Source organism: Spea bombifrons, chromosome 11 (genome assembly GCF_027358695.1).
Source record: "Spea bombifrons isolate aSpeBom1 chromosome 11, aSpeBom1.2.pri, whole genome shotgun sequence".
Lineage (NCBI taxonomy): Eukaryota > Metazoa > Chordata > Amphibia > Anura > Pelobatidae > Spea > Spea bombifrons.
Genome location: NC_071097.1, coordinates 33089927 through 33115597, shown reverse-complemented (window position 1 = coordinate 33115597; position 25671 = coordinate 33089927). Strand labels below are relative to the sequence as shown.

The window sequence follows — 25671 nt, the reverse complement described above, 5'->3', positions numbered from 1 at the left end:
AAACATAAAAACATTGGGTATTTCTTAACTCAGGACCAATTAAATCTATTTAGCAGTCTTTTCATTAGCTTTTGTAGATGAGTAAAAGGTTTTTCAAATAAACGTGAAAAAAACTTTAAACGCTTTTTTCAATACTTCACCATACTTTATTATTTTTATTGGAAATGAGATGATAAAAATGCTATCTAAAGGAAGGGTATAAGCATGACTATGTACAAGTCTGTGTTTGAAGTGGTATATAGATCCAGAGGAGCTGTGAATCCAGATGCCCCCCATGGAAACTTCCTTAACAGGAAAACACAAATGAATCTCTAGTTAGTAATGCTGCGAACTTATTTTTGAGTCTGTCCGAAGCCTTTTTGACTTCTTGGTTTTTTAGACTGTAAATAACGGGGTTAAGCATCGGTACGACCACAATGTATAGAAGCGCAAAATATTTGTCCTCTTTTGGTGAATAGCTTGATGTAGGCCTCATGTACAAACACATGGTCGTTAAGTAGTAGAGAGTAACGCACAGGAGGTGGGAGCTGCAGGTAGAAAAGGCTTTACGTCGACCTTCTACAGACTTTATTTTAAGAATGGCAGAAATAATGAATACATAAGAAATAAAGGTGAACACTAGCGCAGGAAACGGGATCAGCGCCCCGTCAATGTAATTTACTTTTTCCACAAGAGATGTGTCACTGCAGGAGAGCTTCAGTAACGGTACGAGGTCACAGAATAAATGGTTAATGACATGGGAGACACAAAAGGCCATTTTGGAGACAAGGAAAGCATGTGGTAACGGGTCTATCAAACCGACGGTCCAGGTAATGATGATGAGTGCTGCTATGTGTCTAAAACCCATAAGAATGGCGTAATGAAGGGGGTGACAGATCGCTATATATCTGTCATATGCCATGGCTGCAAGCAGGATAAATTGTGCGCATGCCATAGATAAAAAGAAGTACATCTGCGTTACGCATTCTAGAAATGAAATCATATTGTTTTGTGTCAGTAACATATTTAAAAGTTTAGGTAAAATATCTGAAGTAGAAGTAATGTCAATTAATGAAAGATTCATCAAAAAAATATACATTGGAGTGTGCAGGTAACAGTCGGTCACAATAATGACAAAAATGGTCATGTTTCCGAGGATAATAAAAAGGTAAATAAAGAGGAAAATTAAGAACACAGGGATCTTTAGGCCTGACATTTCTGTGAAGCCTTGAATTGAAAAGTCTGTCTCATTCTGTTGATAATTCAATTTTATATTTCCCATAACTACCATAATTTTTCTTACGGTTTATTGCGAATGTGCTATTGACAGTAAGAGTTTTAATTGCTGAAATGTCTTTTGTTTTGCAGTGTCCTTTAATTCTCAACATTCCTGCGTCTGAAGATCCCTAGAACCTAAAATATATTTGACAGAAATCTCATAAAAAAACACATGGTCTGGGTAACTAAGTGGGGCTCATCACACAAATAAAAAATATTCTGACTTTACGGAAACTTTATAATTAGGCTACTTTTCAATTACTTATTTTATGAAATAAATTATGATTTCAAAATGGCAAGATTTGTAAAAAAAGAACAAGATTAAAAGGCTCTGTTTCATTTAGACGATGCATGATTTCAGCTTTCGGTCATGTTATGAAAATAAACCAGAGCAGATCTGTAATTTTAGTCTTCCCCCTGAAGATTTAATCACAGAATAAAAGTAAGTAATGTCAATTAATGAAAGATTCGTCAAAAAAATATACATTGGAGTGTGAAGGTAGTAGTCAGTGACAAAAATGGCCCTTTTTCCGAAGGAGGTAAAAAGAACATCGGTAGGGGATCTGCAGGCCTCAAATTTTTGTGAAGCCTTGAATTGAAATCAGATGAATTCTCTTGATATTCAAATTTTAAATTTCTCATAACTACTGTAATTTTTCTTAAAATGTATTGCAAATCTATTAATGTAGAGTTTTAACAATTTTTTCTTCGTAGAAACTTGTTTTATGGTGTTCTTCAATTTACAAAAGAAGAGTATTAGATCCATAGAACCGGAAATATTATTGACGGAAACCTCACAAAAACACAATATATGGGTAATTATAGTGCTGATTTAAAGTGGGGCTCATTACATATAAAAACATTCACACGGGTTCCAGTGGAGGCCACCTATAGAGCAATATATTGCACATACAATCCACATTTAATCCAGATAAAAAAAAATATTCTGGCTTTACGGGTACTTTATAATTAGGCTGGTTAACTGTTTACTTATTTTATGAAATAAATCATAATTTAAAAATAGTATATATATATATATATATATATATATAAGCAACATGTACAATACAGCCAATGATCTGTTTCATTTACAAGATCAAAAGGTTCGATTAGACAAAGCATGAATTGGGTTAACTTTCCTGTAACGATAAGAAAATAAACCTGAGCAGATGTGTCATTTTAGTCTTCCTCATCACAGAAAAAAAAAACGTATAAAAAGCATAATTCAGTTCTATGTAAAAAAAAAAAAACTGTACCTGATTTTCTGTCACCTTAAAAAAAAATTATTAATGACAATGGAGCAATATTTGGAATGCTATTTAAATTTCTATATTATTTTTAAAAAGGGTAAATTAGATAGAGGTCATTATCTGTAGCAAAGAAGATTTATGGAGACGAGCGCTAATGATATTCTTCCTCACATTGCATTGAGCGATGGCAACTTTTTTTTTACTGTAGGACCCTTCCTATCCTGAGTCTACCCCTTAATCTCTGCAAACAAAAATAGTGGTGTAATATTAGCACTTTCAAGTACCTTTTAAAAGTTACCTTTTCTTTGTTATAGTTAACATTTCGACTAATAATCTCAGACTAGCCATATTATGTACTATTATGTGAACACACTAGATTTCAATACTCATGAGATGAGACACTATAGCTTTAAAGGTTTAAATCCAATACTTGTCTCAAAACTGAAATTCACTAAGCATAATAGACGTAATAAATATTTTTCAAAAACATTGAATGTGAGATATTTCATCTCATTATTAATTGTTATTTTCAAAATAATATTATCAGGCAGCGGCTATTGTTAAAGGGATTTGAATGATATCATATTTGGTACATACCTTTATAGATACCTGTAGAATCTCTGTTCTGATGATGTTGGGTGGATATGAATTGTTGAGTTAAAGGGCCGGGTTGCAGGTAGTGGAAAGGCACTGAAAAGAATAGTAACTTGCAGCCCTGTTATACCGTGTGACAGAATTCCCCAGATGATGCAAAGTTTGCCACCTAGATCTGGGGAAAGTTTTTACTATCTTCTGAAAAAGTGTGGAAGTAGCATTTTCTTGCTCTACAAGAAATGTACAACTTCTGCAAGAAAAAGAGTGAGGCACACATGACCACTCGAAGTTGGCCAACACAGATTTAGAACCATAATCCAGTGTTATTAGGGAGTTGGCAGATTTATGTTGCCCACCTACTGATAAGTCACTATACTTTATATTGGAATAAATTTAAATTTTAACCAAATTTGCCAATTTCATCAATTCATAGGAATGTCTGAAAATGAGGAGGGACCCCCAATGAAACAAATGAAAATGGAGCAGAGCACTCCTAATTTTCCCACACTTACTCAAACCCTTTCGCACTCTCACCTTCTCATTTAGACTCTCTCGCGCTTTCTGATGCTCTCTCTCGATTAGGCATTCCTTTCCAGTAAGCGTCACCGTGGAGAGTCACCGAAGGACAAGAAAGACTCAGCAGGGTCTGCCTAGATCTCGGATTGCTTCTACTGCTGGCTGATCACAAGCATTGCCTTCAGCAATTCAAGTCTATGGAGCCCTGCTTGCTGATCACAGTGTGATATATGCAGGAGAGATTGGAGGGGAGAAAGTGAGAAAAACAGTTTCTCCTTCTTAACACAAAAGGAAAATGTAAAAAAAGAAAATTAAAAGTGTTATTTTTTTCATAATATAACTAAAAATGAAAAAAAAAAAATACCCAGCACAGCACAGTGAACAGGAAAACTCTTGACATGTTCCGCTCCCTGCCCATTTCTCCATTAAATGCGGGTGTTTCCCGTGATGTCAGGGGGAATGTCCACCGACGACAGCGGGAATGCCCACCTATGCCCTGGTCGGTCCTACAAGGATAGGCTCCGGGTAGTTGGAGCCTAGAAGTTCCCAGTATGCCCACCACCCTTTAAAGATTGCCTGGGGCTATCCTTGTCCCTTGTGTAGAGCTTGCCGCACCACTTCATGAAGCCACTTCACCAGAAGAGAGAAAGTTCTGGGTGTCCTATCCTGGGAAGTTCCTAGGCATGCTTCTAATGGAGTATTAATATCTGGAACAACTGGGATCTATGTGACTATTATGGATGTACTGGTATATCTCCTACACGATGCAAAGGATGTGCACAGATTTCCCACAACCACTCGAAAGGGTTAGGAAACTGCCTGTGATAAAAAAGATTACATATTTTTATTACATAATGCAAACTTATTTTTGAATCTCTTCAAAGCGTTTTTGACCTCTTGGTTTTTCAGAGTATAAATGATGGGGTTTAGAATCGGGATCACAACACTGTAGAGAAGGGCAAAATATTTGTCCTGTTTTGCAGAATGGCTAGACGTAGGTTTCAAGTACAAACACATAGTAGTTACGTAGTACAGAGTAACACACGTGAGGTGGGAGGCGCAGGTGGAAAAAGCTTTACGTTGGCCTTCTGCCGATTTTACTTTGAGAATAGCAGAAATAATGAATACATATGAGATAAAAGTGAAAATAAATGCTGGAAACGGAACCAGTGCCCCATCAATGTAATTAATGATTTTCACAATGGAGGTGTCGTCACAAGAGAGCTTCAGCAATGCTCCAAGGTCACAGAAGAAATGCTTTAGAATGCGAGACATGCAATAGGACATCTTAACTACGAGGAACGCATGGGCCAGTGGGACCATGAAGCTTATGGTCCATGTAATGACCACAAGTTCTGCTGTGTGTCTGAAACCCATAAGAACAGAATAATGAAGGGGGTGACAGATCGCGACATATCTGTCATATGCCATGGCTGCAAGCAGGATAAATTGCGTACAAGTCATAGACAAAAAGAAGTACATCTGGGTTACGCATTCTAGAAACGAAATCATATTGTTTTGTGTCAGTAACATTTTTAACAGTTTAGGTAAAATATCTGAAGAAGAGGTCATATCAACTAATGAAAGGTTCGTCAAAAGAATATACATGGGAGTGTGCAGGTAATAGTCAGTCACAATAATGACAAAAATGGTCATATTCCCAAATAAGATAAAAATGTAAATAAAAAGGAACACTAAGAACAAAGGGATCCGGAGGTCTGGAATCTCCGCAAAGCCCTCAATTGAAAATTCAGTTGCGTTGTGTTGAATTTCAGATTTTATTTTTCGCATCTTATAATTTAATCACTAACAAGATCCAGAGATCAATAAAAGGAGAATATTAGGATTTTAACAGCAGAGATTTGTTCTTCGTAGGAGTTTGTTTTGTGGTGTTTTTACTAATATCATGCTTTTCAGATGACCAGTAGACACTGACTTCTTAACAAGATCCTCATAATGTTATTCAGTAGAGGCCACGCAGAGCAGCAATTTATCTTCTGGATAAGATCTTCCAGCTTTAGAGGAACGTTAGGATTAAGCTGGTTGAAAATGTACAATAATGAGAGTTGACTGTTTTATTTACAATATTAAAAGATGCAGTTTCATGTAGACAATACACAAATTAGACTCCTTATCATGTTAAACAAGTAAAGCTGAGCAGATCTGTCACTATAATATAATAATAATTGTAATCTTCTCCCCGAAGAGTTAAATACAGGGGAAAAGAAACACAAAAAGACATTTTTGTTTCCAGATTGTGATTTTTTTTTCCAACCGTATAACTAAAAAATCCCTGAAAAATGATAATTTTCACAATGTTTTCTTTTTAAAAAGGTGAAATTCAGCAGATGAGGTAGAACAGCAACATTTTAGGCAGGCTAGTCTCAAGTCATTATCTGCAGCAAAGAAGATTTATGGAGACGCGCTCTAATGTTTCCCTCAACACTAAACATATTATTACAGGCGTTCTTCTTCATATCGGGCTGAGAAATTGAAGGTTTTTGCTGTAGGATCCCTCCGATCCCGAATCTACCTTTTAATCTCACCCTTTTTAATCTCACTATCCACCTGCATTATGGATTCTTATACTTTTCCTTTATGCATACTGTATTAACCCATGCCGTTAATGGGCATATTATAAATTAAATTTATAGTAAAAAAAAAAATCCCACCCAGCTATTTCTCTTCTGCATTGAGACAAATCATACTGGTAATTTGTGCCATTAAAAGAAACATAAGATTTCACAAAATATATCATTTTACAAATCTCTATTTACGCCTCTGGAATTTTCTAAAAGTAACAAAAGTGGCTGAATACTGGCACTATCTGCCACGTGTCTACTTGAATTCCCATTTATTGGTTTTATTTAACATTTCAACTAATAATTTTAAACTAACCAGATTATGTTTATTCACTACTCTTAAAATGAGAGACCCGTCTATGGTTTTTAATGGTTCAATCTAATAATTTAGACCAAAACCGCAATCCACGAATCACAGGAGGTATAATACACTTTCAATATTCCGTAAAAAAAAAAAAATGAATGTAAGATATTTTTGTCTTTTCTTTTTTAACTACTATTTCCAATATTAAAATAATATTGCAGGGTTATTTAGTGTTTTAAATAAAAAAAAAATACTTGGTACAAACCCATGTGGAATCTCTGCTCGGATGATGTTGATAGATGTAAACTGGAACGAGCCGAGTTGCAGGTAGCAGAAAGGCTCTGAAAGACTCAGGCATTTGCAGCCCTGTGTGTTATAGAAATGTTTAATCCCCCGGATAATACAAACTTTGCAACCTAGATACTGGATCTGGAGGAAAAAAAACTTTTATCCTCTTGTGAAAAAGCGTGGAAAGTAGCCGTTCTTCTTCTCAAAAAATCTTACGAAAATTGCGCAGCTCCAGCCGCAGGACACATATAATTTTTACATATTGCTGACCATCCAAGATAAAATGCTGCCCTGTAGTATGGAGGAGGAATAACTCTCTTGGATGGTCAGCAACATATCAAAACTATATGTGTCCTGGAAAACATGACCAATGTGGTCACCCTATGGTCCCCCTGTCTTACTTTTGTAAGCATTTGGGGTCCATGATCCCATCGGTGAGGTCTCAGAATTTCCCTTGACTGACCCACCGAGCTGTGACTTCCATCTTGGTTGTTGCTTTTGAAGTACAGATATCTTTTGGAGCCATTAAGGACCAAGAATGCCCTGTACAAGAGTCACCTCCCTTCTTCATCTATGCATTATGCTGGAGCCACTCGCCCCTCTCACCCCTCAAGAGTCACGACTTTGGAAAGTTGCCACTTGAACTCTCCAGTACAGCTCTGGATGTTAAGCATTAACAGTGAAGTCTCTCGAAGTAGGCCCAGGTCACGGAGACGACTTACTTTTTTTCTGCCACCTTTAATGATTGTGTGAAACATTTCTTTGTGTGTGTTTAACCCCTTAATTATTTATATTGCCAGGATATACTTTTTATATGTATTTAGTCACTAATAAAAAAGTCTAATTATTAGATTATTATTAATTAATTATTATTGTTAACCCCTGTCACTTAAATGTTGTATTAAAGAACATGTCTATGTACAAGTAAGATCATGGCCGATTGGTTGTTATCCACCTTCACAGTTACTGTTTCTATGACATATATGACATATGCTTGTAATACATGTTAATGGGATGCACGCCACATGTATGCATTGGTCATATGCTTGCGTACGCCATGCAAACTGCATATTTTATACTTTACGCTGTTTAACTTTATTCTAATCATTTTTTGAAATATCTATTTTGTTTCCATGTGTTAGGCCTAGTTGCTTGAAGCATCAGAGAAAAGTGTATAAAGCCAACTAAAATATTAATGGGAAATTAGAATTAGTTTAATTAATTTTTAAACAAATGAAAACAAATCTCTCTCCATTGAGAAATATTAGGTCACTTTGTCCACATTACATATTAATTGGAAGGAGGGATCTGAATCCATTTTAACCTGTTGGATTTTATATATATATAATTATTTTATATATATATATTATATATATATATATATATATATATAATATAATTATATATAATATTTATATTTATTTTATATTATAATAATAATATATATATATATATGTATATATATATATAATTATGGTAACATATAAGGATTGATTGTTACATAGGTTAATTAGCTTAAAACTTAGCATTAAGGTGGAAATGCATCAAGCAATTTCACTTGTTCTGTTTGTTGCACTATTTTACTCCATCTGGACTTACAATAAAGTCTTTGCAAGAATTTTAGAAATACTCCTGAATTCCAATTTTATTTTCCTCTTTGTTTTGTTGAAGTATTCCAGGTGTGGTCCTCCATTCTAAGAGCATGCTTGCCACACACTGATAATATTTTTATTTGAAATTGACTAATTTTCTTAGAAAAAATGATGTTAAGATTCCTTGTTATTCACTGATCAATCCATTGAATCCTTAAAAATGGGTACGCTTGCATCATTAAAGTTTTAATTTTGATAACTTCAAAAGATAGAGTTTTATGAGCAAATAAATCACGAGTAACATGTACATTCATTCTAATATATCTAATATATTTTTACTGAATCCTATGAACCAATGAAGGAGTTAGAAAAAAAATGTTGACGCAAAATTGTAATATAATAGTTTGCTAAAATGTTGAAGAGATATATATTTTAGATATTGAAAGCTTCAAAATGTAGCTACATTACTATGGTTAATGCATTTACTGTCCTAAATCCCTTTTCCCCCTTTTCCGATGACGAGGTAGCCCTGGCACTTTAAGGCCAATGGCTCACCTAGCACTTGCCCGGTGTCCTAGATGGCCAGTATGGGCCTGAACAGTGACACATCTGTTTTAACTGCAATTTTCATTAATATTCTCTGTATAAGCTAAAAGAATTCAGCCTCCATTGTACTAGCATTTTGAAGACATAGACATTAATATTTTATGAAAATGCTCCACAACAGGGAATTATACAATAACATGAATTAAATGAGAAATGGCACAATAACATTTGTTAACCAAATTATTCATAAATCTGCATATAACATTATTTAGCGATTAGGATATCTTTTATAACATACAGGAACCATATAGGGACCAACAGTCATACTAACTCACAGGTTAGTGAAAACGCATCATGAATTGAGCTAGCTCAGAAGATTCACATCATTGTTTGAGAGATCTGTGGAATAACGATTAGAAAAATATATATAGTCTTATTAAACCAAGACTTTTTAGTCCAAATGTATACCTTTTATTTGGCCAACATAAAAAGATGTAAAGAAGAGGACAACACAGAGGCCTCGAAGGCTCTCGTAACTTTGAATCTTTTTTTATGTTGGCCTCATAAAAGCTATCATTTGGAACACTAATTGGAATACCAATTTCACAACTTCCTTTCTGCCATTCAAAACTTGTATAGTGTTATCCACATGTTACCAAAACTTACCTATTTAAATTAAATACAGAAAAAAAAACATAATTAAAAATGCTTCATCACATTATTCATTTTGATTTATTTATCTTGTGATAAATTACTATTTTTACATTATTTACATATTATCTTGTTCTTCAGTTTTTTTAGAGCACATTTAACATCTTGATTTTTTAGACTGTAAATAACTGGGTTTAGCATCGGAACCAAGACAACGTACAGAAGAGCAAAGAATTTGTCTTGTTTTGGGGAATAGCTTGACGTAGGTCTCATGTACAAACACAAGATAGTTCCATAAAACATGATAACACAGGTCAGATGTGAGGTGCAGGTGGAGAAGGCTTTTTGCCGACCTTCGGCAGATTTTATTTTCAGAATTGTGGCGATAATGAATATATATGAGATTAACGTAAGTAGGAAATTTGGGAAAACAATGAATGTCCCTTCCACAAACGTTAACATTTCTACACGTGATGTGTCGCTGCAGGAGAGCTTCAGCAAGGGTGAAACGTCACAGAAAAAATGGTCAATAAGATGGGAAGCACAAAAGTACAACTTAGATATAAAGACGGCATGTCCCATTGGATCAATGAAGCCTATGGTAAAAGCGGCCATTATCAGCAACGCACAGTGTCTGAAACTCATCAGCATGAAGTAATGAAGGGGGTGACATATTGCTAAGTATCGGTCATACGCCATGGCCCCAAGCAAGAGGACTTCAGTGCAGGTCAGGGATATGAAGAAATACACCTGCGTGATACATCCTACAAAAGAAATTGTCTTGTGTTGCGTCAGAAGCATATGTAACATGTTGGGTAGAATGTTTGATGCACAGGAGATATCAAGAAGTGAAAGTTTCATCAAAAATAGATACATAGGGGTATGAAGACTAGCTTCACTTACAATGACAACAAAAATAGTGAGGTTTCCAAGGATAATGATGAGATAGCCAAGTAGAAAGATTAAGAAAATAGGTATTTGGAGTTCCGGGGCATCAGTAAAGGTTTGAATAGTAAATCTTGTTAGATTTGGTTGCCTTTCAAATGTCATTTTTCTGCAAGGTGACTTAAACAAGATAATATTTATCTATCCATCCATCCATTATCTATCTATCTATCTATCTATCTACTTACAAAAAAATAGGTAAAATAGTGGTACATAATCGACCGATATATCTCAATTTTTAATATACTTGTGATAGAGTAAATTGTTCAAAATGCTATAAATTTTGGATTGGAATGAATATTTAAATGCATTTGATCTGTTGTCCAAAACGATACACATTACAGATTGGAAAAAAAAACATTCTAATGGATATGATCGGGTTATTCCATGTTTTATGTAAACCAAACCTAAAAGAAGACACTCTAAACGTTCCATAAAAATCCTGAATTAATACACATTACCTTAATGTATGTTCTTAACATAGAGAAGATTTCCAAAAGTATAACAGCAGTGCTAATGATGATGGCAGATTTGAGTACAGACTCCTCTGGTAGGAGAGAACAGATTTTTATAGTGTGTGAAACAACTTAACAAAAAAAAAAAAAAAAAAGTTTACTAAATAAACTTTGCTTGATAGAGACTAATGCAAAGAAAGTAATGCCAGTACTCACTAGGGGCCACTTAGTGCTCATTAATGCAAAATGTAAAAGTGACTTGGCCACAGCTCCTTTTTACTCGAGTTTGGCCGATCGTAACAAATCAAAAGTAAAAATAAACTAAACTTTCAAAATAATTAAAGGAAACATACCAAAGATATAAGTGAATACACTGCTGATTTTGTACGTTTGCCCACTGACAAAGACATGATCAGTCTATAATTTTAATGGTAGGTTTATTTGGACAGTCAGAGACAGAATAACAACAAAAAAATCCAGAATAACGCATTTCAAATAAGTTATAAATTGATTTGCATTTCACTCAGTGAAATAAGTAAAGGGGAAATGGGCGGGGGGGTGCAGCATGTCAAGAACCCGCTCATGCAACCCAGAAGATTCGGGTGTTGACCCAGAGAACAGGTGAAGCAGTGCAGGACACAGGTCACTTGTGACTGGAACATGGTTATTGAAATGGTCTAGTGAAAGACAGTCACTTCTTTTGTTGTCAGCAGATAATGATGTATTATCACAAATATCAAAGATGGGAAGAACAGAATGAAAACTTAGATACCGTTTTGGCATGTCCTACTGGGTCAGAATGAAATTTATTAGATCAATATAGAAAACTGGTCGACAGAGTCTGATGACTTACATGTGCAGACATGGATTGGGCATCTGGCTCACTCGGCAAACGCATGGTGGGCCGCTGGTTGGTATCACCTCATACTATACACACCTAAGGTAGCAGAAAACAGTAGTGAGCGGCTGCGCATATCCAGCTGTTGGCCGCACTGGTCATCCGGAGGCCGACAGACTTAAAGCAACAGGGCAGATGGCAGATAAGGGCCGTTCAGACCATGTACTCAGTTTTCCTACTGTAAAGACTCCATCGTACGCATAGTTGGCCACATTTGAAAACAATTGCAGGGACACTTTGCAGTACAGCTATCAATGACTTACTTGAAAATTTACCACACCCCTGCCCCAAAGCTCCACCCACTCTGCCCAACCCACATAATAGCATAAATTAGCTATGCCTAGTTATTATGGTGCAGATTATATCAACAAGTTCACAGACTGAGTTGCCATTGCACCCAAAGAACTCGCCACTGCACCCACTGATTTACCTTTGGACCCTGCAAGTCTGAGCAACTTTGACAAGGGCCAAATTGTGATGGCTGGACGACTGGTCAGCATCTCCAAAACTGCAGCCTTTGTGGGATGTTCCTGGTCTGCAGAGGTCAAAAGTGGTCCAAGGAAGGAAAAGCCTAGTTATTATGTTCACACACTGTCACTTGCCATTGCACCCAAAGACTCTCTTTTTACAATAACTGAACTGGATCACAGAGAGATGGAAGAAGGCGGCTGGTCTGATGAATCACATTTTCTTTTACATCACGAGGATGGCCGGTTGCGTCACTTACCTGGAGAACACGCGGCACCCGGACGCATCCATGTGTGTATATATATATATATACAGTATACGTATACAGTATATACAGTATGTATATAGATATATAGACCGATCAGCTTTCCACAAGATTTTGGGGAGTTTCTGTGGGATTCTTTGCCCATTCATCCAGTTGATCATTTGTGAGGTCAGGCACAGATGATGGACGAGACGTGTGTTTCCAGTTCATCCCAAACACATCCAACCATGTCTCCTCTGAAATAAACTTCCCTCCTGTACTTAGATCCATTTAAGGATTCAAATGTTTCTACCACCTGTGTCTCTCTTCTCTCCTCCAAGCCATACATATTGAGATCCCTTAGTCTTTCCTGATAATTTGTATCGTGTAAACCCTTCCTGATAAAAAGTGTTAACCTAGCATTACTCTTCTTAAAATCTTAGCTGACTCTGTCGAGTAGTAATAAAGGATACTGAATGTTAGAAATTAACAAATTAGACTGCTCACATAAGAAGTGCATTCAGATTATATATATATATATATATATATATATATATATATATATATATATATATATATATATATATATTTGTTCAAACTTGTTATACAATTGGCATCTTTGTCTTGGTAATAATCAATGCATAGTTAGATAGGTTAACATGTCATCTTGTTCCTAAATTTCATTAAAGCATCTTTCTCATTCTGATTTTTTTCTTCTTTGTAATGCTGAAGTATCCCAGGTGTGGTCATCCTGTTGGAAAATTAGAGGACCAGGCATTACCCATTCTAAACTTATCAGTGAGAGCATGGTTTCCACACACTGATAATATTTTAATTTTTGTTATTTTCCGATTGGAATTTAATATTTATATGATGTTAAGATTCCTTGTTATTCACTGATCAATCCATTGAATCCTTAAAAATGGGTACGCTTGCGTCATTAAAGTTTTAATTTTGATAACTTCAAAAGATAGAGTTTTATGAGCAAATAAATCACGAGTAACATGTACATTCATTCTAATATATCTAATATATTTTTACTGAATCCTATGAACCAATGAAGAAGTTAGAAAAATAAATGTTGAAGCAAAATTGTAATATAATATTATTACAATCATTTTCTCAAGGCTTATTTAGTGTACTGTAATAGTGTCAGCACCATACTGCCGATGACAAGTCCTAGCACTTGCCCGGTGTCCTAGATGGCCAGTATGGGCCTGAACAGTGACATATCTGTTTTAACTGTAATTTCCATTAATATTCTCTGTATAAGCTAAAAGAATTCAGCCTCCATTGTACTAGCATTTTGAAGACATAGACATTAATATTTTATGAAAAGACAACAGGAAATTATTCGTAAATATGCGTAGAACTTTATTTTTTAGTGATTATGATAAGGTTGGCTTTTATAACATAAAGGAACCATACAGGGACCATACAGTCATACTAACTCACAGGTTAGTGAAAACACATCATGAATTGAGCTAACTCAGAAGATTTCCATCATTGTTTGGTGAAGCATAGATCTGTGGAATAACAATTAGAAAAATATATATAGTCTTATTAACCCAAGAGTTAAAACCAAAATTGAGTTTTCAGTCCAAATTTACACCTTTTATTTGGCCAACATAAAAATATGTAAATTTACAAAATCTTTTGGGACCATCTAAAGGTCCAGCTGAAGAGGACAACACAGAGGCCTCAAAAGCTTATGTAACTTCAAATCTATTTTTATGTTGGCCTATTTAAATTAAATACAGAAAAAAACATAAATAAAAATGCTTGATCACATTATTTATTTTGATTTATTTATCTTGTGATAAATTACTATTTTTTTATTTACATATTATCTTGTTCTTCAGTTTTTTTAGAGCACCTTTAACATCTTGATTTTTTAGACTGTAAATAACTGGGTTTAGCATCGGAACCAAGACAACGTACAGAGGAGCAAAAAATTTGTCTTGTTTTGGAGAATAGCTTGACGTGGGTCTCATGTACAAACACATGATAGTTCCATAAAACATAATAACACAGGTCAGATGGGAGGTGCAGGTGGAGAAGGCTTTTTGCCGACCTTCTGCAGATTTTATTTTCAGAATTGTGGCAATAATGAATATATATGAGATTAACGTAAGTAGGAAATCTGGGAAAACAATGAATGTCCCTTCCACAAACGTTAACATTTCTACATGCGATGTGTCGCTGCAGGAGAGCTTCAGCAAGGGTGAAACGTCACAGAAAAAATGGTCAATAAGATGGGAAGCACAAAAGTACAACTTAGATATAAGGACAACATGTCCCACTGGATCAATGAAGCCTATGGTAAAAGCGGCCATTATCAGCAACGCACAGTGTCTGAAACTCATCAGCATGAAGTAATGAAGGGGGTGACATATTGCTAAGTATCGGTCATACGCCATGGCCCCAAGCAAGAGGAGTTCAGTGAAGGTCAGGGATATGAAGAAATACACCTGCGTGATACATCCTACAAATGAAATTGTCTTGTGTTGTGTCAGAAGCATATGTAACATGTTGGGTAGAATGTTTGACGCACAGGAGATATCAAGAAGTGAAAGTTTCATCAAAAATAGATACATAGGGGTATGAAGACTAGCTTCACTTACAATGACAACAAAAATAGTGAGGTTTCCAAGGATAATGATGAGATAGCCAAGTAGAAAGATTAAGAAAATAGGTATTTGGAGTTCCGGGGCATCAGTGAAGGTTTGAATAGTAAATCTTGTTAGATTTGGTTGCCTTTCAAATGTCATTTTTCCGCAAGGTGACTTAAACAAGATAATATTGATCTTGAAGAAGGTTGTCTGGGACGTTAATGGTTTCACAATAACTGTCAAACAGCCTGAAAAAAAAGTATTTTTATGAGCAATGGCAAAGTTATAAAGATTCACCAGTTTACATAATGTACCTTGACTTGCACCTAAAAGCAAATACAATTTATATATAAATCTATCTATCCATCTATCTATCTATCTATCTATCTATCTATCTATCTATCTATCTATCCATCCATCCATCCATCCATCCATCTATCCATCTTTCTATCTATCTATCTATCTATCTATCTATCTATCTATCTATCTATCTATCTATCTCTCCCATTTTACTGAAATAAATTCATATGTTTTACAGTAGATGGTATTTTTTGAGATAAAAAAAAATCTTTTTTCTTTTACATAAAAATATAAAAATGGATTCAATAAATATTTCCAATCTAGAAAAGTGCATACAGAAAGCATGCAAATTAATAGTTAATGCAAATGTTGAAAATGAATGGTATAAATTTACTACATAAATCCTATTGTCTTTGAGAACAACAACCCACCTTTTGATCATCAACAAGGATTCCATATATAATGCTGAATGTTAAAGTGTAAAAATAAGACATTTCCCATCATTTCTGGATACACTTTAAATCTTTCCATACGTATATATATATATATATATATATATATATATATATTCATTTTAAGAATAAAATCTTGAAAATCATATTTGACTAAATATTTTGTCATGGAAGTTTCTAATTCATTTTTAATGTTTTTACCCCCACAAAAAGTTAATACGCCTGATATAAATAAATGTAAAAATTCATCGGATCTTTAGCAATATGTACTCCTGTATATTGAATGTATTTTGGGTGGAAAATACAGTCGATGCTCCAAACTGAACAAGTTGATTAAATAATATAAATAAGTATTGTGTCAATATTTTATATCTGTATAGTTTCCATATATATATAAATAAATAAATAAATAAATATATATATATATATATATATATATATATATATATATATATATATATATATATATACACCATCTAAGGCATGGGTGGTTTTAAATTAATAAACCTAGTCATTGAGTAACAAAAGCTTACAAAATTAGGTAAAATAGTGGTACATAATCGACCGATCTATCTCTAAATTTTATATAATTGTAAAATTGCATTTTATGAAATAGAAATTGCTATCAGATTACTTGTGATAGAGTAAATTGTTCAAAATGCTATGAATTTTGGATTGGAATAAATATTTAAATGCATTTGATCTGTTGTCCAAAACGATAAACATTACAGATTGGGGAAAAACACATTCTAATGGATATCATCGGGTTATTCCATGTTTTTACGTAACCCAAACCTAAAAGAAGAAAGTCTAAACGTTCCATAAAAATCCTGAATTAATACACATTACCTTAATGTATGTTCTTAACATAGAGATGATTTCCAAAAGTATAACAGCAGTGCTAATGATGATGGCAGATTTGAGTACAGACTCCTCTGGTAGGAGAGAACAGATTTTTATAGTGTGAGAAACAACTTAACAAAAAAAAAGTTTACTAAATAAACTTTGCTTGATAGAGACTAATGCAAAGAAAGTAATGCCAGTACTCACTAGGGGCCACTTAGTGCTCATTAATGCAAAATGCAAAAGCGACTCGAGTCTTAACAAAACAAAAGTAAAAATAAACTAAACTTTCTAAATAATTAGAGGAAACATGCTATATATATATCTATATCTATATATATATATATATATATATATATATATATACATACATAGATATAAAGGCAACCTTATACAAGGGGCCATTAAATCTAATATACATTATTATTATTATTATCATTATCTTTTATTTATATAGCCCCAACAATTTACGTAGCGCTGCACCCACCCTTATCCCCTGCTAACGGACATGAATAAAACTGATATAAAATATGCATGGACTGTGGAAACCTTTTTTTGTGTTATGATCTTATTAGTCAAGTTCTGGGAGGACTGTAACGTGTATTCTGTAAGCAGCCTGTAGGTGGCGTATGAGGCTATAATGGGGAGGGAAATGGCAATGAGCTATAATGGCACAGAATAATAAAGGCTAAAACTTGTAAAACATGTGTAATGGGTCATCCATGGTATCTGTTCAGTTAAAATCAAGTTTTGAGCAATGCAAGGTGAAAAAGTAAACCACGCTTCACAAAATGATGTAAAAAGTTGGTGTATCTTTACTGGACGTGAAAAAGTAAACCACGCTTCACAAAATGAGGTAAAAAGTTGGTGTATCTTTACTGGACGTGAAAAAGTAAACCACGCTTCACAAAATGAGGTAAAAAGTTGGTGTATCTTTACTGGACGTGAAAAAGTAAACCACGCTTCACAAAATGAGGTAAAAAGTTGGTGTATCTTTACTAGAGGTATCTGTTAAACCTCATTTTGTGTTAAATTGATTGATGTTTTGTGCTGTGCGGTGTACACAGGCCGGATTAAGAGCATCATGGGCCTGGTGCTCAGGATTTTGGAACCTTTTGATGGAAATAAATAAAATAGACAGAATCTTAACTCCTTGGCATCCATGTTTACCAGATAAAGAGGACATCAGTGCTTGAGATATAATATAAGATAGACTCTTATGTGATGGGATTGGGAGTACATCATTACACTAAAAAGGTCATCATACTCGGGGCACCTGCAGTCACTTTTAGTGACTGATCCTTTTAAATAAAATATGCAGATACAGTAAATAACACAAAACCTTTGCTGCGGCTTTATACGCCACCTCAGGGCGTCCCTGGACCGGCCACCCCTGTCTGGGCCTATTTCCAGGTAGGGGCCTGGAGCTGCAGCCCCATCAGCCCCTACGTCAATCTGGCCCGGGTAAGGCGTCATTTCTTTCCACCCGGAAAAAGAAAACGTGTAAGTGCCAAAAATAAATGCCCTTTTTTGCACAGGCTTCTAGTTGCCCAGCATTTAATTTATTGTTGGCGTAGAGCCAAATCCTGTGTTTGGCGAGCGTGGTATGAGCATACCTGGGAACTTCTCGGCTCCGGAGCCGTCCCTTGCAGGACGCGGCCAGGAGTGCACACTGATGTGTGGAAAGGACCTAACAACTTGGTCTCCAAAGCTTGCAATCAAACTCTCAGCCAATAAATGGTATCATTTTAACTATACTTTTCTACTGTTTTCTCAATGGCTAACATGGATAACATTTTATGTGATTCCTACAGGGGCGCAATTAGCAGGGTAACATTACATTACATCAACCCATAGTAGTAGTAGTATTCTTACAAAGTTCTTACCGCATTGCATGTAACTTAGTGTTTTGCTGATCATGTGTCTGTATTCCAAGTTTCAAAGATAATCACAGTCTCCAGGTGGCAGTGCCTGCCGTTTGAGAGATCACTAAAAAGTTTTAGTAATCAAACTTTGTATTCTCCGGGGGAAATTCACTTTACTTCTCGACTCTATAAGCGAGCAGCAGTTTACTCAGAACCTCGCTGCTACCTGGAACAGATTCTGGAGCTCGAGGCGTCACAAATACGATCGAAGATCTCCACAACAGACTATTATAACAGGTACGGCCAGCATGTGGAAATAGTATTATTACATTTTACTTCTATTTTTTATGCCAACGTGTCGGCTAAAAGTGACTTTGGGTGCCAGGGCCGGCCTGGGGATAACAAGGCAGCGCTGGCACTTTAAGCCAGCAGTCGTCTAATGTCCGACGGCCGACGGCTGAATATGACAGACAGCGCTCTACGTTTTTATGCTAACATAGAGTCTGACCAGGGATATCCAGCCAGGGGCCGCACGCTGCATCACCCGATCTGCCGCTGGAGCCGGCCTTAAGGCTTTAAACTGTGTGAGTGTATCTTCAAATGTGATATAAAGACATAATGTTCTCCTTTTTTTGCAATATTTGCACTGATATATTTCTTTTTAAATTGTGTGTATGAGCAGCAAAAAATATTCAGCAACAAATATCAGTATCTCTTTTTTTATTCACTTATTTCTTCCACAATTTTGTGCGCCCACAATCACTTTCGGGATTGCTGTATTTTTTTAAAGTTGTTATGGGAAACACTATTTAGTGATATTGTACTGCATGGTATTGAATATTTTGTTTGGCACTATGTATAAGAATTAGGACTATTTCACAAATACAAGCACCTCTTGTGCCCACCTTTTCCAAAAAGTTTACATGTGTCTCTTGCTGCAATTCATTACTAACCAAGAAAATTTTTTCTATGATTGCTTACGTAAAATTATAAATTATATAAATTATATAAATTAAGTTATAAGAAATATTCTAAATAAACAATAACAATAATTGACTACTATATTGTTATATACTACATTACGTTTATGCAGTACTTTTCAAAGTAAAGTTTAGAAGCTTATTATTATTTAAATGAATGCCCAAAAAACAATTATTATGTATAGAATTTTTAAAAAAGCCAACATTTAAACATTTTACAATAAAGATTAATACTAATATTTTTTGCCATCAAAATATGACCATATTTTTATTTTGCTTATTATATTTTAGTGTATTATATTTTATGTGAGCACGCATATTTATTGATTTTATCATATTTCACTTTTATGGGGGAGTCCATTTAAATTCTCCTGAACGGCTCCCTTGTAGCATTAGTAATTCGATTTATTGATTATTGAATGTGATAACCAGATATAGGGCGATATATGCGTGTTAGTAAATTATTTGTTTTTATTGAATTGTACTATGCATGAACCACCATGAAACATAAAACATGTTGAGATCCAGTAAATTTCTACATTGTTGTAATTTTTAGATTTTACTGAAGCAATATGGTTTAACCAACTGCATGAGTAATTACCGGTAGTTTGCAGTAATAAATAATTTTACCCATTTACTCAGGTTTGGCTTGAATCATAAAACTCCATTGAATTCCTAGTTATCGTTTCTTTGTTTGATAAATTAATCTCCATATTTTTTATTCCAGAAGTGGATTATGTATTTCAAATGAAGCTGAAACTTATTTACAGTATAAATTCATTTTATTTTTCTATTCAAACCAGTAAAATCATAATGTCAATATTTCCTATTTTTGGGGGTTGATGAAAAAGCCAATTTGTTTGGAAAATGAAATCAGTCAACACAACGTAACGTCATTTTCAATTCAAGGCTTGACGGATATTCCAGAACTTCAGATCCCAATTTTTGTAATATTTCTACTTCTCTTCTTAATTATTTTGATTGGAAATCTAACCATTTTCATTGTGATCATGGGTGATTCTAACCTCCACACACCCATGTATTTATTCTTAATGAAACTTTCACTAATTGACATCTCTAACACCTCGAACATTATACCCAAACTGTTGAATGTGATGCTTACCCAAAATAAGGCCATTTCATTTGCAGGCTGTATAGCTCAGATGTATATATTTACGTCTCTGACATGTACTGAAATTCTTCTGCTCGGAGCCATGGCGTATGACCGATATTTGGCAATCTGTCACCCCCTTCATTACTTTATTCTGATGAGTTTAAGGCAGACGGCTGCACTTGCAGTAACTGCGTGGACCGTTGGCTTTTTGGTCCCTACTGGGCATGCTGCTCTTATATCTGGACTGTCCTTTTGTGCTTCTCATTTAGTTGACTATATATTTTGTGATATTACACCATTATTGAAGCTTTCCTGTAGTGAGACATTCAATGTGGCAATGCTAAGTATTGTTGATGGGGCAATATTAGCATTTCCTACGTTCCTGTTTACTTTAATTTCCTATGTTTTTATTATTTCCAACATTCTGAAAATAAAAACCACAGAAGGCCGACGTAAAGCGTTTTCTACCTGCGCCTCCCACCTGACCTGTGTTACGGTTTTTTATGTGACCGTGATGGGTTTGTATATGAGACCGACATCAAGCTATCAACCAAAGCAGGACAAATTTTTTGCTCTTTTATTCGTTGTCTTAGTTCCAATGCTTAACCCGATTATTTATAGTCTGAAAAATCAGGATGTGAAAGATGCTTTAATGAAATTTAGGAACAAGATGACATGTTAAACTATTTAACCATGCATTGATTGTTACCAAGACAGATACCATTTGTATAACAAGTGTAAATAAACAAATATATATAATCTGAATTCACTTCTTATGTGAGAATCCTTAAAGGGATCTAACAAAGTACAGGAGGAAAGGTTTTTTTCAGAGGAAACATGGTGGAATGTGTTTGGGATTAACTGGAACAGAGATTGCAAGCCGGGCGTCTCGTCCAACATCAGCGCCTGACCTCACAAACGCTCTACTAGATGAACGGGCAAAATTCCCACAGAAACTCCCCAAAACTTTGTGGAAAGCCTTCCCAGAAGAGCGGAAACTGTTATAGCTGCAAAGGGGAGAACCAACTACATATTAATGTCTATGTATTTAGAATGTGATGTCGTCAAAGTCCCTGTAAGTGCAAAGCTCAGGTGTCCCAACTTTTGTCCATATAGTTTGTGTGTTCTCCTGGTAAGCGACGCACCTGACCATCCCTGTGATAGGTCACTGCAGACCGGGAACACCCCACGAAAGCTGCAGTTTTGGAGATGCTCTGACCGGTCATCCAGCCATCACAATCTGGCCCTTGTCAAAGTGCTCAGACTTGCAGCGTCCAAAGGTAAATCAGTGGGTATGGCGGCAAGTTCTTTAGGTGCAATGGCAACTCAGTCTGTAAATTTGGTGATATAATCTGCACCATAAAACTAGACAGAGCTAATTTATGCTAATTGTGTGGGTTGGGCAGAGTCGGTGGAGCTTTGCTGCTTTACGTCTGTCGGCCTCTGGAGGACTTCAGTGCGGCCAACAGCTGGATATGCGCAGCCGCTCACTACTGTTTTCTGCTAGCTTAGGTGGGCATGGTATGAGGTGATACCAACCAGCGGCCCACCGTGCGTTTGAGAATGGAGCCAGATGGCCAGTCCAGGTCTACACATGTAGGTCATCAGACTTATGACCGAGATCTGTCAACTGCTTTTCTATATTGATCTAATACGTTTCATTCTGACACGGTAGGATATGCTAAAACTGTATCTAAGTGTTAATTTTGTTCTTCCAATCTTTGATATTTGTGACATTACATAAGTAGCGATGCTCTCCTGCAGTGACACGTTTGTTGTGTGAAAGCCTACCTACGTATAAGGTATCCCTTTCTACATTCATAAACACACACACCTCAAAAATATAAGATAATGTGTCTCTCAGAAACGTGAGACTACTGATGTGTAATAGAAATATAAAAAATTACCAATTTATGGAAAATACAATAGTGTATAAAATGATATGTAAATGGAGTTATATTGTGTGACGTCTATGTTGTTCTTCAATAGAAAGTTATAAGAGCCTATAAGTAAAGCTCAGAAAACACCCTCAAGATTGTAAGCTTGCGAGCAGGGATCTCTCTACCTAATGTATCGGTTTGTCTTAGTCTGTCAGTTCTCGTCTTGTCATACTCCCTGAATATATGTATTGTATTAAGCGCTGCGTAAATTGTTGGTGCTATAGAAATAAATAACATGAGTGGATGAGAGGCAGTAACAGACTAATGAGAAACAGAAGCCGTTATCATTCAGTGTCATGTCCATTGCATGTTACATATTAACCTCTAACAAATCAATAAAATAACCACAGACACAGAATTGTAAATTGGATAAAATTGGCCGTAGCTTTATTTAAAAGGGTATAAGAGGCATTAACAACACAAACCATTTAACGTAATAACCAAATAACTTCTTATATATAATACACCAAATACAATCCGCCCCTTTCTCAGCCAGATTGTGTAACACCAAGCCTCTGTCCACCTCAACACAGAGGCGACCTTTACCCCTTATAAAACTACGACAATATAACATATTACATACCTTACATTTAAAACAAAAGGGAGGGGGGGTGACACGCTTGCTCAGCAACAGCTCCTTGAAGATTTTCTTGAGGTGAATTTAATCTCCCTGCGCGCAGCTATTTATTTATTTTACAGTTGCCTCACGCTGTAAGCACAGCTGACTGCACCAATCAGCTGTGCTAATTTTTCCCGCCGCACAGAATGCCCAATCAAACCTCGTGCTGCAGCACAGCTGATAAACCAATCAGCTGCGCTAAATTAACTGCCTGCCCAGTAACCTAGAATTAGATTTAGCTAGCCTAGCCCGCCAAAACTTTATGCCTTAACTATCGTGACCTTTTAGTGACCCTTATTATATAACTAATGTCCAGCAATGGGCTTCAGGCGTCCCGTGTATGATGACTTTTTTAGTGTACTGATTACTCCCACTCCCATCACATAAGATTTTATCCTATATTATCTGCCGAGCACCGATGTCATTTTTATCCGGTACACACGGATGCAGAGGAGTTCTGTCTATTTTATTTATTTCTAAATTCCTCAGCACCAGGCCCGTGATGCTCTTGATCCGGCCCGGTGCCTAACATGTTTCATGCCCTCTGATGCTTAATCATAGGCTGCGCATATCCAGCCGTCAGAAAGCTCCAGGGCCACACGACCATCGCCACTCCGGCCCTCTACATGTACATCAGATTTGAAAACACTTGTGATATGCAAAAAATGAAAATAATATATAACTTATACACTGTGACCTCACACACACTTATTCTACCCCTGTATACTGGCATACACATATTTTAACCCTGACACCTACAGCCACACACATTCGTTTTAACCAACAATATGCATAGACATGGTTTCACAGTTGCTGGAATCGTGTTCTCACATTTCTCCTCCTCTGAAATAAACTTCCCTCCTGAACTTTGTTAAATCCCTTTGAGGATTCAGATGTTTCTATCATATCTCTCTTCTTCAAGCTGGACATATCAAGATCCCTTAGACTTTCCTGATACTTAAAAACCCTTCATGATAAAATTATCAACCTGGCGAATTCTGTATGTTCTATAAGTTTTGTGCTACATATTGGACTACTCACAAAACAAGTGACTTCAGGTTTTATATATTTGTTTATTCAAAATTGTTATACAATTGCCTGGGTAGTAATCAAAGCACGGTTAGATGCTTTAACATGTCATCTTGGTCCTAAGTTTCATTAAAGCATCTTTCACATCCTGATTTTTTAGACTATAAATAATCGGGTTCAGCATTGGAACTAAGACAATAAATAAGAGAGCAAAATATTTGTCCTGCTTTGGTTGATAGCTTGATGTCGGTCTCATATACAAACCCATCACGGTCACATAAAAAACCGTAACACAGGTCAGGTGGGAGGCGCAGGTAGAAAACGCTTTACGTCGGCCTTCTGTGGTTTTTATTTTGAGAATGTTGGAAATAATAAAAATATAGGAAATTAAAGTAAACAGGAATGTAGGAAGTACCAATATAGCCCCTTCAACAATACTTAGCATTTCCACATTGAATGTATTACTGCAGGAAATCTTCAATAATGGGGTAACATCACAAAATATATGGTCAACTCGATGGGAGGCACAAAAGGACAGCCCAGATATAAGAGTAGCATGCCCAGTTGTGTCCAAAAAGCCAACGGTCCACGCAGTTACTGCAAGTGCCGCCGTCTGCGTTAAACTCATCAGAATAAAGTAATGAAGGGGGTGACAGATTGCCAAATATCGGTCATACGCCATGGCTCCGAGCAGAAGAATTTCAGTACATGTCAGAGACGTAAATATATACATCTGAGCTATACATCCTGCAAATGAAATGGCCTTATTATGTGTAAGCATCACATTCAACAGTTTGGGTATAATGTTCGAGGTGCTAGAGATGTCAATTAGTGAAAGGTTCATTAAAAATAAATACATGGGTGTGTGGAGGTTAGAATCACCCATGATCACAATGAAAATGGTTAGATTTCCAATCAAAATAATCAAGAAGACAAGTAGAAATATTACAAAAATTGGGATCTGAAGTTCTGGAATATCCGTCAAGCCTTGAATTAAAAATGACGTTACGTTGTGTTGACTGATTTCATTTTCCGAACAAACTGGATTTTTCATCAACCAAAAAACTCTTAAGAAATACTGAAATTGTGATTTTACTGATTTGAATACAAAAATAAAATGAATTTACTGTATGAATACTTTAAGCGCAGGAGTCTCTTCAGCTTCATTTGAAATACCCAATACATAATCCACTTTTGTTCTAGAATAAAAAATATGGAGATTAATTTATCAAGCAATATTTTTTTGTGCTTAAAATGATGTGATGAAGGGAGCCGTTCAGGAGAATTTAAATTCACTCCCCCATAAAAGTGAAATATGATAAAATCA

At 35.7% G+C, this 25671-nt stretch overlaps 5 protein-coding genes across 5 annotated transcripts; 1 reads left to right on the top strand and 4 right to left on the bottom strand.

The window, feature by feature from the left end:
* Positions 1-286: 286 nt before the first annotated feature.
* LOC128468292 (olfactory receptor 1019-like) lies at positions 287-1261 on the bottom strand. Its single transcript, XM_053449981.1, has one exon. The coding sequence runs from the start codon at positions 1259-1261 to the stop codon at positions 287-289; it is 975 nt and encodes a 324-aa protein (XP_053305956.1).
* Positions 1262-9694: 8433 nt separating this feature from the next.
* On the bottom strand, positions 9695-10630 carry LOC128468291 (olfactory receptor 1019-like). Its single transcript, XM_053449980.1, has one exon. The coding sequence runs from the start codon at positions 10628-10630 to the stop codon at positions 9695-9697; it is 936 nt and encodes a 311-aa protein (XP_053305955.1).
* Positions 10631-14425: 3795 nt separating this feature from the next.
* On the bottom strand, positions 14426-15361 carry LOC128468290 (olfactory receptor 1019-like). The gene has a single exon (XM_053449978.1). It carries the CDS (start codon positions 15359-15361, stop codon positions 14426-14428), a length of 936 nt encoding a protein of 311 aa, XP_053305953.1.
* Positions 15362-20856: 5495 nt separating this feature from the next.
* LOC128468289 (olfactory receptor 1019-like) lies at positions 20857-21438 on the top strand. The gene has a single exon (XM_053449977.1). The coding sequence runs from the start codon at positions 20857-20859 to the stop codon at positions 21436-21438; it is 582 nt and encodes a 193-aa protein (XP_053305952.1).
* Positions 21439-24444: 3006 nt separating this feature from the next.
* LOC128468288 (olfactory receptor 1019-like) lies at positions 24445-25398 on the bottom strand. The gene has a single exon (XM_053449976.1). The coding sequence runs from the start codon at positions 25396-25398 to the stop codon at positions 24445-24447; it is 954 nt and encodes a 317-aa protein (XP_053305951.1).
* Between the last annotated feature and the right edge of the window lie 273 nt (positions 25399-25671).